Here is a 13,223-nt window from a genome sequence, read left to right as displayed (position 1 = left end):
GTCATCAGATTCTTGATGAATTGACCATTTTTCACTGTATAACCTTTTTTTCAAAGTTAGTGATAAACTCTTTGTCTTGAAATCTATTTCATTTGATGCTAATACAGTCACTTCAGTCTTAAGCTTATTCCTGTATATGCTTAGAATAAACATATTTAGATTCCTTTCAAGGAAGAGATTAAATGGGCAATGTCTAAAGAATATCAAATGCCTCAAGTTCAGCACTGCTTCCATTCCATTCCATTCCATTCCATTCCATTCCATTCCATTCCATTCCATTCATATAGGCCTCTCAATTTTTGTAAAACAAATTATAATTCACCAGTTCTATAGGCTTAAAATTACATCTCCCTTTTAAAGTCATGCTTCTAAAGTTCATACTTGCTTATATAAAGATCCCGAATACCTAGAAATGAAACACTATAGTGAAGGTTTCAGTCTAGGCACAGTGTTCTCAACAATGGAAGAAACTATAAGAAGATACTGAGTGACAAACTTCTAAGGCTGTTGTTCAAAGAAAAGCTTTAAGTTAGGTAACAGGCCAATCTTGATAATCTGAAAAATGACTTCTTACTCTGTGAACTTAATGACTTCAATATTAATATCTTACTTGAAACAAGCACATTTTAGGCAACTGGTGCTATTCAGAACATAATGAACATAGGAAAATATTACTCATTAACATAAAGTAATTTGAAGTTTGGATGGTGTGGTGGTTTGAATGAACATGTCCCCCATAGGCTCCAAGTATTTGGACATTTTGTCCCCAGATGATGGCACTGTTTTGGGAGGTTTTAGAAGGTGTGGCTATCCTGGAGGAAGCACGTCACTGGGGATGGGCTTACAGAGTTCTTAAGCCTTGCCAGATCTCCAGTTGCCCTCTTGCTTCCTGTGCCTGCGTGATGATGTGAGAGCTTAGCTTTTGCTGTTCCTGCTCCAGCCACCTCCAGCCACCATGCCTCCCTGCCAAGATGGACTGTAATTCCCCTGGAATGGTAAGCTCAAATAAACTCTTCCTTCTATAAGTTGCTCGGGTCAGTGTTTCTATCACAGCCACAGTAAAATGACTAATACAGATGGAATTTAGCCTGTTTTTTGCTCTCCTAGGAAAATGAAAAATGAATATTGAAAAATAGTTAAAAGAAATAGCAGTTCAGTGCTCTCATATCAACTATCTTTTGCTCTAGAAATCCATTTACCTTACAATGTACATATAAACTATGTGTACATTGTTTTCACAACCTTTTACAATGCTCCTTAAAAATAACTATTAATCTTTTAGACTCAGTAATTGGTATACCTTTTTTAAAAAATTCTTTAATTCTGAATTTACTTGATTCAGACTGAGTTTTCCTCTAACTGTATTGAATGGTGAAGCATTTATGAATAGATACATAACACTAACTTACATAAAAATAACAGTTTCATGGCTATCTTACATGACAGCTAACATTCAACAACAGGGCTTCTTAAACTTTTGCCACTCATAAACTCTTTTTGTCCAGGAATTTTTACATAACCCTGGATACACAAATATATAGAATAGGTATATAAACAAATATCTACAGACAATAAATCAGAAAGAACAGTATTTTAGGTCAATTCTATGATATGCATACAATTTTACCATTTATTAAACATTAAAGTGAATCTGCATCTAATAAATAACATGGTTGTACTTATTTTTACAGAAGAAATCTTGGTTGAATATTTGACACTGCAGGACATACAAATTCTTTAAAATTTTTCACAGTTGATCAATATTTTGATTTTAATAGTCATCAATGCTTAGAACGTTAAATCATATAAATACATAGCACAAAAATGGCAGAAGTATATTTACAGCTATTTTACAAATTGAAAATTTTGACCTAATCTCAAGCCAAAATTCATTTAATGATTTTTTTTAAAAGGAAATTCAAGTCAGCAACTCACACAGTAGTTTGTTTGTTTTTAACCCTTACTCATAAGAGTACCGGTTTCCTCAAGACCACCTCAAACAGCAATTTTTAAAGGCACACATTCTAATACAACATAATCCAAAGATGTACTAATTTCATACTTACCATGCTAGGAACTAGGGTAAGAAAATGTAATGTCTTTGTTTGCCACAATTAAACCATTATGTTTCTAAGAGAACAGAAAACTTTGTATATAGTAAAAACTGCTAGCTGTTACATACAACAGTCTCAAATCTGAGTTGAAGTATTTTAGGCAGTGATCATTGGTGTTGTATGGTTTGATGGCATGCCGAGTGCAAAGCACTCAATGCTGTATGTTCAAAACCAAGGCAGAGGTTGGAGAGATGGCTCAGTGGTTAAGAGCACTGGTTGCTCTTACAGAGGACCTGGGTTCAGTTTCCAGCACCCAAATGGTGGCTAACAACAATTTTAAACTCCAGTTTCAGGAGATCTGACACCCTGTTCTGACCTCCTTAGGCACTACATGACAGGGGAGCACTTATGTACAAAACACTCATACACATAAAATAAAAATAAATAAATAAAAGGCTACAGTGAAGTCATACAATGTAACACAAGTGAGCACTGCAAGAAACACCTCAGATTCATTGATGCTGGACTTTCCATTAGTTTTTAGTTGTTGCACATTTAGAAACCTTCTACTGTTGCCAATTTTTCCATGACCTTCACATTTAGTTATGCAATCCCACATGAGGCTGCAGCCCACAGTTTAAGCTGTATAGATTATATGAAAGATTAGATTATACCAACTGCAAATGTAGCAAAATAGCTATTAGCAATACAGAAAAAAATTTAAGATATTTACCAAAACTATTTCCACTAACCAGATGACTAAGTTTATATAAAATCAAATACATTTTCCCACCTGCAGTTTCATTTTTTCCAAGTCTTTAATTTTCTCTATTAAATCCCCTCTCAGCTCTTCAAGGAGCAGTTGGAATTTTTCCTGGTTAGTTTGCTTTTCATGTAATAGGCGCTTAAGTTCATTTTGTGATTTTATGTATTCTTCTTGCAACCTGATGTTAAAAAAAAATTGTAATTTAAGTGTATACTTTGCTTTTTAGTTCACTGTTTTATATAAAGTCAACCAGTACTACAGAAAAACAAGGCTGATGAGTCACTGCACTAAACTTGCAACTATCTTTTGTTTTCAGACTTCCATTTAATTATTAACACTGTAATTTCTGAAAGCAACTTTACTTTTTAGGAAAAAAAATAGAACACATTTAGCCCTGTGTATATATTTAATGTTATATATCTTGTTACTTTCAAAGACTTTACATTCACAACCCACTTAATATTACAAATTTAAAGTAATTTAAAATAAAAATTTTTACTATATTGAAAGTGTTAAATGAATATCCTACAAAATAACAAAAATATACTGTATGTTCAAGAGCAAGCACACAGACAATATAATTCCAATACTAATTTTTAAGCAGCCCCTTCCCCATAAACTTTTTCTCTAAATTTAAGTAATTTACCTTGTGTGTTCAACTTTCAGAGCCTGATAATTATGCTTATGATGTTCACATCGTACTCTCTCATCAATTAACATATTTTGGAACTCAGGTTCAGGATTTAGTTTACTATCTCCACCAGGTGGAAATATATTAGGAAAACTGTCCATATTTGCAAGGGAGCTGAGAACCATGAATAAGTTGTGGCTTTCTTATAGTTTTAGTTTTCTTGTGGGAGTATTTCCAACTTCTTTCTTGCTAAGGCAGAATCCCAGGAGATCAAATTATGCCTGCACAGAGAAATGCACATAATTAATAATCAGTAACTTAGACTTCCCTTGGCTTTATACAGCTTTTAGCATTATTTTCCTATCATTTTTATCTAAAAAATTTGTTTTCTGATTTCCAACCATTCATAAAACAAAATGCAGGAATGAAGTTGAATCACAGGTTCCTATTTTTTTCTTTATATCCATGCAAAGACTCTGTAACCATCAAGGTCATATCTTCAAGGATTAGCCTTATTAAATTAGAAGAATGAACTTTTCAGTTTAAGTATTCTTAGATTCACAAGCTACAGTTATGTTTCTGAGGGAAACTTTAGGGGTAGACCCCAGTGTAAAATACATACTCCAAAATCAGGGGAAAAGTTGTGTGGAGCTTGGTAAGTACTGGGGAAAATTGACAGTCTTCAGAAAGATGACCTCCAGCAAGTAATTATATCCGTGATGAATGCTTCAAAAAGTCATTCCTACAATTTGATACATGGCAAACTGAATCAGCACACAAATATTGATCACCTCCTATGCATTATACATTGTGCTAAGAACAGAAAAGTAGATTACTTTACCTATCCCCCAAAACACTGGCCCAGTATAATAATAGTAACTAAATATTTATTTCATGTACAAGTTAAAATTTATGGGAGAGTGCTTTATTATAAATAAGAAAAAAATTAAAATACTTCTATCCCTTTAACATCATTAATCTTTCTCTAAACCATTATACAAACATATATTTTCCCTCCCTTACTCATGGGTTATCATGAACTACTTTCTATTACAACAAAGGATCTTTGGCTTATGCAAACCATTCATTAAATTACCCCATCTTGTTTAAAATCTTTCATCTCTGATAAATTAGGGTCATGCTACAAATGTGTGTGTGTGTGTGTATAAATATTTAAACTGAAATTGGAACTACTTTAGCATCCTGTTAAATTGTACTTTAATGGAAGGGGTGAAGTCCTTTAAGAACACTTAATTCCTCACTCAACTGAAAAGTTCAACTGACCACATCAACCTGTTTAGTAATTTTCAACTAAACAGAATTCCTAAAGAAGATTGCCAGAGTGATAAGAAGCTCCTTCTGGTTCACATCTTATACAGCAACTCTAGTCTAGACCTCTAGACTTCACCAGGTTCTCAAAATGAATACTGGAAAAAAGAAATATCATGTCAAAGAGAGAGAAAAAAGAACTTTTGAACAATTTTGAAATATGAGAGCATTCTGGCTTTCTTAACAAAGGAAGAGCCTGATCTGCTGAGACTTTAACAGAGCCTACATGACCTGGTCAAAGAAATTCTAAAGTCTAGCATTCTCCAGCCATCCTCTCCCACTAAAAGAGAAGTAGAGGGAGACTGAATGTCATTGGCAAAGTTTGTAACTCAGGCGCACAGCCACCAAAAACTGAGATCAATCATACAACTTACAGAAATGCTTCCCCTTCCCTCCACCCCTATAAAAGGATATAAATTAAATAGCTTATAATAATGAAGTAATCCTGGTTATCGTTATTACATTCATTTTACTCACATGTAAGTATGTGTTTGTGTACACATTTATGGAGTACACTGTATGTGTATGTATATGTATACATACATTACACACAAACACAAACACACACACACACACACACACACAAGGAGTATGTTCTAGTTTCCTTTCTGTTGCTGGGCAAACACCAAGAGCAAAACAACTTAGGGGAGGAAAGGATTTATTCCGCTTACACTTTCGGGTTCATCACAGAGGGAAGTCAAGGCAGGAAAGAATTCAAGGCAAGCCTACTTGCTATTCTGAACAGCAATACCTCCAATCAAGAACTCATAGTAAAAGTGTAATAGGAACTATAACATATATATAAAAGTATAACAGGATGCTGTCTGCTAGCTGGATGGCAAGTTCATGCTTGGCTTTTTTTTTTTTTAACAACTCAAGGCCAACTGCTGAGGGAACTGCTGTCTACAGTGGGCTAAGACTTCCTGCATCAATTAAGAGAACATCCCCCACAGACAAGCTCATAGGCCAATCTAATCTAGATAATCCTTAATTCAGACCTCTTTCTCAAAAAACTCTAGGCTGTGTCAAATTGACAATTAAGGCTAACCAGGACAAAGTGGAAGAAAAAAATAGCAATAAAGAACAAGAGAAACAGGAAACAGTAGCGAATATGGCAACATTAATTAATCAATAGTCACTATAAATGTTAATATTTATACATCAATTTAAAGTCAGATTGTCAAAGTGGATCAAAAATTATATGCATACTGGAGAGATGGTTCAGTGGTTAAGAACACTGGCTGCTCTTATAGAGGACCCAGGTTTTTTTTCCCAGTACCCATGTGTCCGTTAACAACCATCAACTCCAATTTCAATAGATCCGACACCCACTTCCGATCTCCACAAGCACTTCACACACACAGTGCACTTACATACATGCTGGAAAAACAGTTGTATACATAAAAATAAATAAATGATATCCAACTATATGTTGCCTACAAGAAATCCACTTTAAATATAAAAACACATATAGATTAAAATCAAATGGATAAAGAAACATTTGTTCAGGGCTAGAGAGATGGCTCAATGGTTAAGAGGGCTTTGCTCTATTAGAGGACTAAGTCCACATCTAGAGACTCACAAACACCTGTAATTCCAAGGGATCTAACACTTCTGACCTCCATGAGCACATGCACACACACACACACACACACACACACACACACACACACACACAAACACATAAAATGAAGCAAAAATCTTTTTAAAAAAAAGAAATATAGAGGGGCTGGAGAGATGGCTTAGTGGTTAAGAGCACTGGCTGCTCTTACAGAGAACCTGGGTTCAATTCCCAGCACCCACATGGAGGCTAACAATCGTCCTTAACTCCAGTTCCAGGGGAATCCAACGCCCTCTTCTGACCTCCACAGGCACTGCATGACACAGGTGTACCTACCCATATGCAGGCAATACACTCGTACATATACATAAAAATAATAAATAAAATGTTTTTAAAAAGAAAGAAAAAAACCCAAAATATATATTGGGGGCTGAAGAGATGGCTCAGTGGGCTTGGGTTCAATTCCCAGCACCCACATGGAAGCCAACAACCATCTGTAACTCCAGTCCCAGGGGAACCTAACACCATCTTCTGACCTCCACAGGCACTGCACAATATGGATGCACTTAGATGCATGCAGACAATATACTCATACAAACACACCCCCCAAAAAATCATAAAATATTTTTTAAAAAGAAATATATATTATGGTAGCACTAATCAAGACAGCAGCAGCTATATTAATTTCTCCCATGGACTGGTCACCTGTGCTTTCTAAAAACTTATATGCAAAAGCCTAACACCAAAGTGACAGTAAAATGGGGTCTTTAAGAACTGAGGGCAGTGCCCACCTGTAGTTAAGGGAGACAACTCACTATTCTAAATGATAGCTAAATTTGTTTTCTCACCTATCTAGAAGCCTTTGCGAGGGAATTGACACTGATTCTAGCCACTCCAACAGCTATCAAAGTGCCTGGAAACAAATCCTGAGTCCATCACTCTAGAGTCCAGCCTTGGCAGGCAAAAGAAAAATGAGGAGGAACCCAATAGAAGGATGTTTTTGGAAGCTCTCGTCAAGAAATACCAATGGACTCTGATATGAACATTTGAAATCTGCCTTGTTCTAGCTTTTTTCTGGTTCCCTGTCTAGAACTTGTAATGCTAACTACTCTTGCCTTTACTTCTTCACATCTCCTATTCATGATTCAAGGACTTTCTTTAACCCTTAGAGATAAGAGTTATGCATTTGGGGGAGTCTTTTAGATAGACCCACTGAAGGGGTACCCCAATTGCCTCACCCTGTGTCCCTGTTCAGCATGGAAGAAGCCAGAGTGGTCTGTGTCCTGATTCCCTATCGGCAATCTGGTTAACCTCTTTAGGGGATGGTGTGATAAGAATAGGAGGTAGGAATTGGCTAGGCAGTTAGGGTAAAAAGACCCCAAAGAAAAGTAGCCAGTTTCTTGGCTAAAAGTCAAAATGTCCTTGGGCCTCTTAGCAACATACTGTTCCAAAGGCCAAAAATGTCAAAAGTATTTGAGAGCTCTTATCTAATTCCTAAAAGATTTTCCCAGAAGGCGGAATGTTATTGTTCAGGAAAAAGTGATGGGGAGATATGGGAGGAGTTGGAGGGGAGGGAGTCAGCATGGATTTGATCAAAAGACCTTATATGCATGTATGAAATTCTCAATAATTTTTTTTATAAAAGTCAAAGAAAAAACAAAAAGACGTGAGGGCAGAGCCCAGAAACTGGGATTACTGCCTTTATAAACGCAGCCCAAGAACTCCTCTAACCCTTCTGCTATATGAAGAAATAATTAAAAGATCACTGTCTAGAAACCAGGAGGAGGCCCTCACCAAACACTGAATCTAGTAGTACTTTGGTTTTGGACTTCCCAACCTAGAAATTATTTTTGTGTTGCTTATAACCCACCTGGCTTATATTTTTGTTATAGCAGCCCAAGCAGATTAAGATAATTTTTAAGAGAGCATACTTCAAAGCAAGAAAAGTCTCAGGAATAAAAAGGACATTACACATTGATAAAGAGGTCAATTCTTCAGGAACATATAATAATCACTAATATGCATATGCCTGCAACAGGGCATCAGGAAGCAGAAAGTGATGAAACTATAAAGAGGAACGAATCCATTATTATTGGAGATTTCAACAGACCTTTATTAGAAATGGACAGAGTCACCAAGCAGAAAATCTGCAGCTACACAGTTGCACTGAATGACACCATCAATCAACTGGATATAATGAGTATTTATGCCACTGCATTCAACAGAATACATATTCCTCTCAAGTTTACATGGAACATTAAGACAACCACATTCCAGCCCAAAATGGCAACAAACTTAAAAGAATACAAATAATATAGTATTGGTTCTTAAACTGCAAAGGAATTATACTGATATTCAACAAGAGAAAGATGGCTGGAAAATCTGAAAATGCTTGGAGATTAAAGAACAGATTTCTAAATTACACAGAGGAAAAAGAAATCACAAGAGAAAATTTAAAACTCTCATTACTACTGGTGGGAATAAAAACTTTGGAAGAGTTTGGCTGTTTTTTATAAAATTAAACATACTTTAAAATCTAGTAATAGTGTTTGTTGGTATCTAGTCAAATACATTAACATGTGCCCATATAAAAACTTACATATACATCATTATAGCAGCTTTATTCTTAATTGACAAAATTAGGAATAAAGATGTTCTTCCATGAGTGAATGGATAAACTGTGGTACATTCAACCCATACGACAGAATGCTAAGCACTAAAAAAGAACACACTATTAAGCTATGAGAAGACATGGAGAAGGCATGAATGCATATTAAGTGAAGGAAGCCTGTCTGAAAAGAATATACAATAAGATTCCAACTATATAAATGTTCTGGAAAAAATAAAATGATAGAGACAGTAAAATAATCAGTGGTTTTCAGGGATTAGAAAGAGGGAGGGCTGAGATAGGGTGGCACATGGTAGAATTTTAGGGCCATCACATTTTTCTATATGGTATTATAGTGGAATACATACCTATAAACAATTGTCAAAATTTTCAGAACACATAGCAACAAGAGTGAATCTTAATGTAAACTGTGGACTTAATGATGTGCCAATGTACACTCACTAGTTGTAACCAATGTACCACTCTGGTGTAGGATACTGAAAGGAGAGGAAGTTGTATGTATAGGGAGATAGCGTGCATGGGAACCGTCTGTACTTTTGACTAACTTTACTATGAACCTAGAACATCTCTTTAAAACAAAACAGTTGAGTTAAATGATAGGAACAATTAACACATGACAGAAACTTAAAAGCCTAAAATATTTCCTATCTTTTAATTCTTTAAGTGCAAATTCTTCTCTAGTATGATCATTAAAATGCTACACTGTGGAAAAATTTTAAGTAACTCAAACAGGGTTTCTCACCTTCCTCACTACTGCCATGTTAAAGAACAGAATTCTTGGTTGTTAGAGGGCTGTCTTGCGCACACGGTGTTTAGCAGCACTCCTAGTCTCCATCCATTAGATGCCTGCAGTACCTTTCTCCTTAACTGTGCAGCCGAAACATCAACACATACTGCTGTATGTAGCCTATCACCCTACCCTACTGTTAAGAATGCATGGTCTAAAAGAATTAAGTAGGAAAATAGACACATAAATGCAGAAGATTTAAACAAATACCAGTAATTGCATTTACACATGCAAAATAAATGCCTCAAATAAAAGACAAATTAAAGAAAAATCAGAACTCAACCATATGTTCCTTCACAAGAACTTTTTTATATTTAAACATAAGAGCAAAGAAAGGTTGAAAAAAAGAGTGAAAGATATTACAAGCATTAATCAAAAGATGGATGGTAAATCTGTATTATTATCAGATAAAGTCCAATTTAAAGTCAAAAAAGGGGGCAACACAGTACCAGAAGTAATGAAGGACATTCATAATGATAAAGGTTAAATGTACCACACACATTAATAATTTTAAATTGATATACATTTACTATGGCCACTGAACATTGTAAGGCAGAAACTGTCAGAGTTATAAGGAAAAAACAGACAATTTGATAATCACAGAGGGAATTTTAATCACAATTCCTGGTAAATAATAGAACCAGCATAGTCTACGGACCTGTTTTCTGTTTGGAAGGAGAAGTTCTGGGTCACAGTGTGGGTATATGTCCAAATTTGTATTTTAAAAACTAACATCTTTTTCTAAAGTGGTTGTGCCATTTTCCATTCCAACCAATAACATATGAGAGAGTTCTGTTTCCTTCACATTTTTGCCAACAGTAGGGGTTAGAATTCTAATTTCAGCCATTTTAGGGGATATAAAATGGCATCTCATTGTAGTTTTAATCTGCAATTTCCCAAGTATTTAATAGCCTACCATAGATCTTTTAAAAATATATTTATTTATTACTTTTATTTTATGTGTATGAGTGTATTGCCTGCATGTATGTGAGTGCACCTGTGTTGTGCAATGCCACGGAGGTCAGAAGAGGGTGTCGGATTCCCCTGGAACTGGAGTTAAGGACGGTTTGTAGCCCCCATGTGGGTGCTGGGAATCGAACCCGGGTTCTCTGCAAGAGCAGTCAGTGCTCTTAACCGCTGAGCCATTTCTCCAGCACCACCATAGATCTTTTTAATCTAAGAAACAATCTTTGCATCTTTGTTTTAAGAGCAATCATGCTCTTGCCACGCCCTTAAATACCAACCTGGTCTACATAGCAAGTTCTAGGCCACCAGCTGGGGCTAACAAGGAGACACTGTCTCAAAAAAAAAAAAAAAAGATAGTAAAAGTGGATGGGAGTTGGCTATGTATATTTTGGGGGAGGAAGCCCAATTTTAAAATTTCTCAGTATACCCAACACTGGGGGTTACATGCATACACACTGTTGTTTTCTTCCTTCATGTTCATTTGTAAATGTAACTTCATTTCCTAGAGAGCTTTTTCTACCACTCTATATCTGATCTGGTAAATTCTTAATTATCGAACTTTCAAAGCACTGTAGAAGCAATGAAGCACATCACAAATCCCAGCACCTAGGAGGCTGAGGCAGGAACATCACCCTCAAGTCTAGTTCAGAGACAGCCTAAGCAACATAGTAAGACCCTGTCTCAAGAAAGAAAACAAAAAGCTCAATAATGCATTACTTCCTCATTGAAGCACTAACTCTCCCAAACCCATTTAGTTTTCTGTCTTCCAGCTTACTGAGTATGTATAACATATAGTATTGAACTTACTCCATGACAAGAAACAGTTTACCTTTGTAGCCTCAACACTTGGCCACAAGCACATATCAAGAACTCAAAAATACCAAGTGAACAAATAATATGGCCACCACTTCAGTGCCAGTTTAGTCTCAATTCATTTTTCTCTATATTCTGAAACTGAAGCTTCCAGACTGTTGTGCACTAAATGCTACTCCCCAAGTTATCTTCTAATCTCCAGGTGCTATGAATATATAATTAAAAATTCAAAAAGACAACCCTGGATTATATTGTAGGCCTTAAATGCAACCACACATATCCTTGTAAGAGAGAAGGGAAGGGGTAGGGAGTTTCAGGTTGAAAAGGACATGGCAAAGGTTGGAAGGATGTAGTCATAAAAGAAATGCCTAGAACCATAAAAGCTGGAAGAGACAAGAAAAAGATTTTCCCTGAGAGCCCTGCCAACAATCTCGTTTTAGAGTTCTAGTGTCTAAAACTGAGAATAAAATCTGCAGTATTTTTCACTACAGGAATATATTATAACAGGTACAGGTCACTAATTTTCTATTTATCCTTACAGAATTTTACCAAAACTCAGAATCTACACTATATTTTTATTTCTTTTTATGTTTTATGAAGCATTAAATATTATTTATATTTAAGCCAATTTTCCATATATAAAGACTTATTTTGTTTCCATGATTCCATCTAATTGAAAATGCAGAAAATTCACAGAACATTAAAAATTGTCTAATAACTATTGAAATTTAAAGTCAATTTTTTTCTTTTAAATCCTTCAGTTTAATTATTCTCCACTTGGTGCCCTTTTTTTTAAATTTATTTATTTTTTTAATTAAAAGAAGCATTTCATTACAACAGCATTAACCTATTCAATAACATTTTTCTGAGCTAGGGTGCATCTCTTTCAAAATTGGCTGTACATTTCTAGGTTTACAGATGAATTACTACACTTATATAATCTTTTACTCATTGTAAACGCTATAAGACATAAAATTAAATGAGGTTCCAACATTTAAAAAAAATCTCCACTTCTTGTCAAAACACACAGTTTCATACAGAAAAATTCATTTCAGGGCTCTTGACATTGAGACGTTTTCACATGCATTTCTAATCTCTATATACATGACTATCACTGGTCACAGTCGCCCACCTGAGCTCCTCGGCATCTGAGCATAAATACAAACTCGTCAGGTAGACAGCCTTCCTCTCCCACTAGAGCCTCCATACTCTGCTATACCTGCCACTGTCCACTGTGCTGTCAGCACCCCCATCCATTCCCCCCTATCTGCCCTTCTGGTAAATCTACTCAGCCAGAGGTCCCTGTTCCAGGAGGGTCAGCTGTTCCTCATCTACGGCAATCCATTGTCAGTATTCCTTTGGATAGAATTAGGGTCTGCTGTTCATGTTTCCAGTAGTATGTTGGGTTACTGTCTGGAAGAGCCTTTATCTATTCTGGCCAACAGCTCAACTGAAGGTATCACCTGTCTGGATTTGCTGTTTTGTCAGTAACTTTTAGCTATATATATATGTATTCTCTTATGAAATTATATTGGCCCCTTTAATCTTTGGTTATACTTCCCTTTTGGGTGTTTAAGGACATACCATTGGACCAGATAAACTGATTTGTTTTTACTCTTGAGGTCATTAGAGGATCTGTTCCTCAGGGGTCCCGTGGGCTTGGGAGGAGCCCCTGGCTCCTTTCTTT

General features: G+C 35.8%; 1 protein-coding gene across 8 annotated transcripts in view; it reads right to left on the bottom strand.

The window, feature by feature from the left end:
• Cep83 (centrosomal protein 83) overlaps positions 1–13,223 on the bottom strand; it is a 132,018-nt gene that overhangs the window by 91,755 nt on the left and 27,040 nt on the right. For all 8 annotated transcript variants that reach the window (XR_003849384.1, XM_029563096.1, XM_008832085.2 and 5 more), the window contains 2 exons: positions 3,467–3,732; positions 2,848–2,998 (listed from right to left, as the gene is read on the bottom strand). Coding sequence is in view for 7 of the 8 variants with exons in the window: in XM_029563096.1 (XP_029418956.1) it covers positions 2,848–2,998; positions 3,467–3,636 (321 nt within the window). In the remaining variant the exon portion in view is untranslated. The remainder of the gene's footprint in view (positions 1–2,847; positions 2,999–3,466; positions 3,733–13,223) is intronic.

This window comes from Nannospalax galili, unplaced genomic scaffold (genome assembly GCF_000622305.1).
Source record: "Nannospalax galili isolate Female #2095 unplaced genomic scaffold, S.galili_v1.0 scaffold734, whole genome shotgun sequence".
Classification (NCBI taxonomy): domain Eukaryota; kingdom Metazoa; phylum Chordata; class Mammalia; order Rodentia; family Spalacidae; genus Nannospalax; species Nannospalax galili.
The sequence above is the reverse complement of the archived record's forward strand: the minus strand, read 5'-3'. Positions and strand labels throughout refer to the sequence as shown.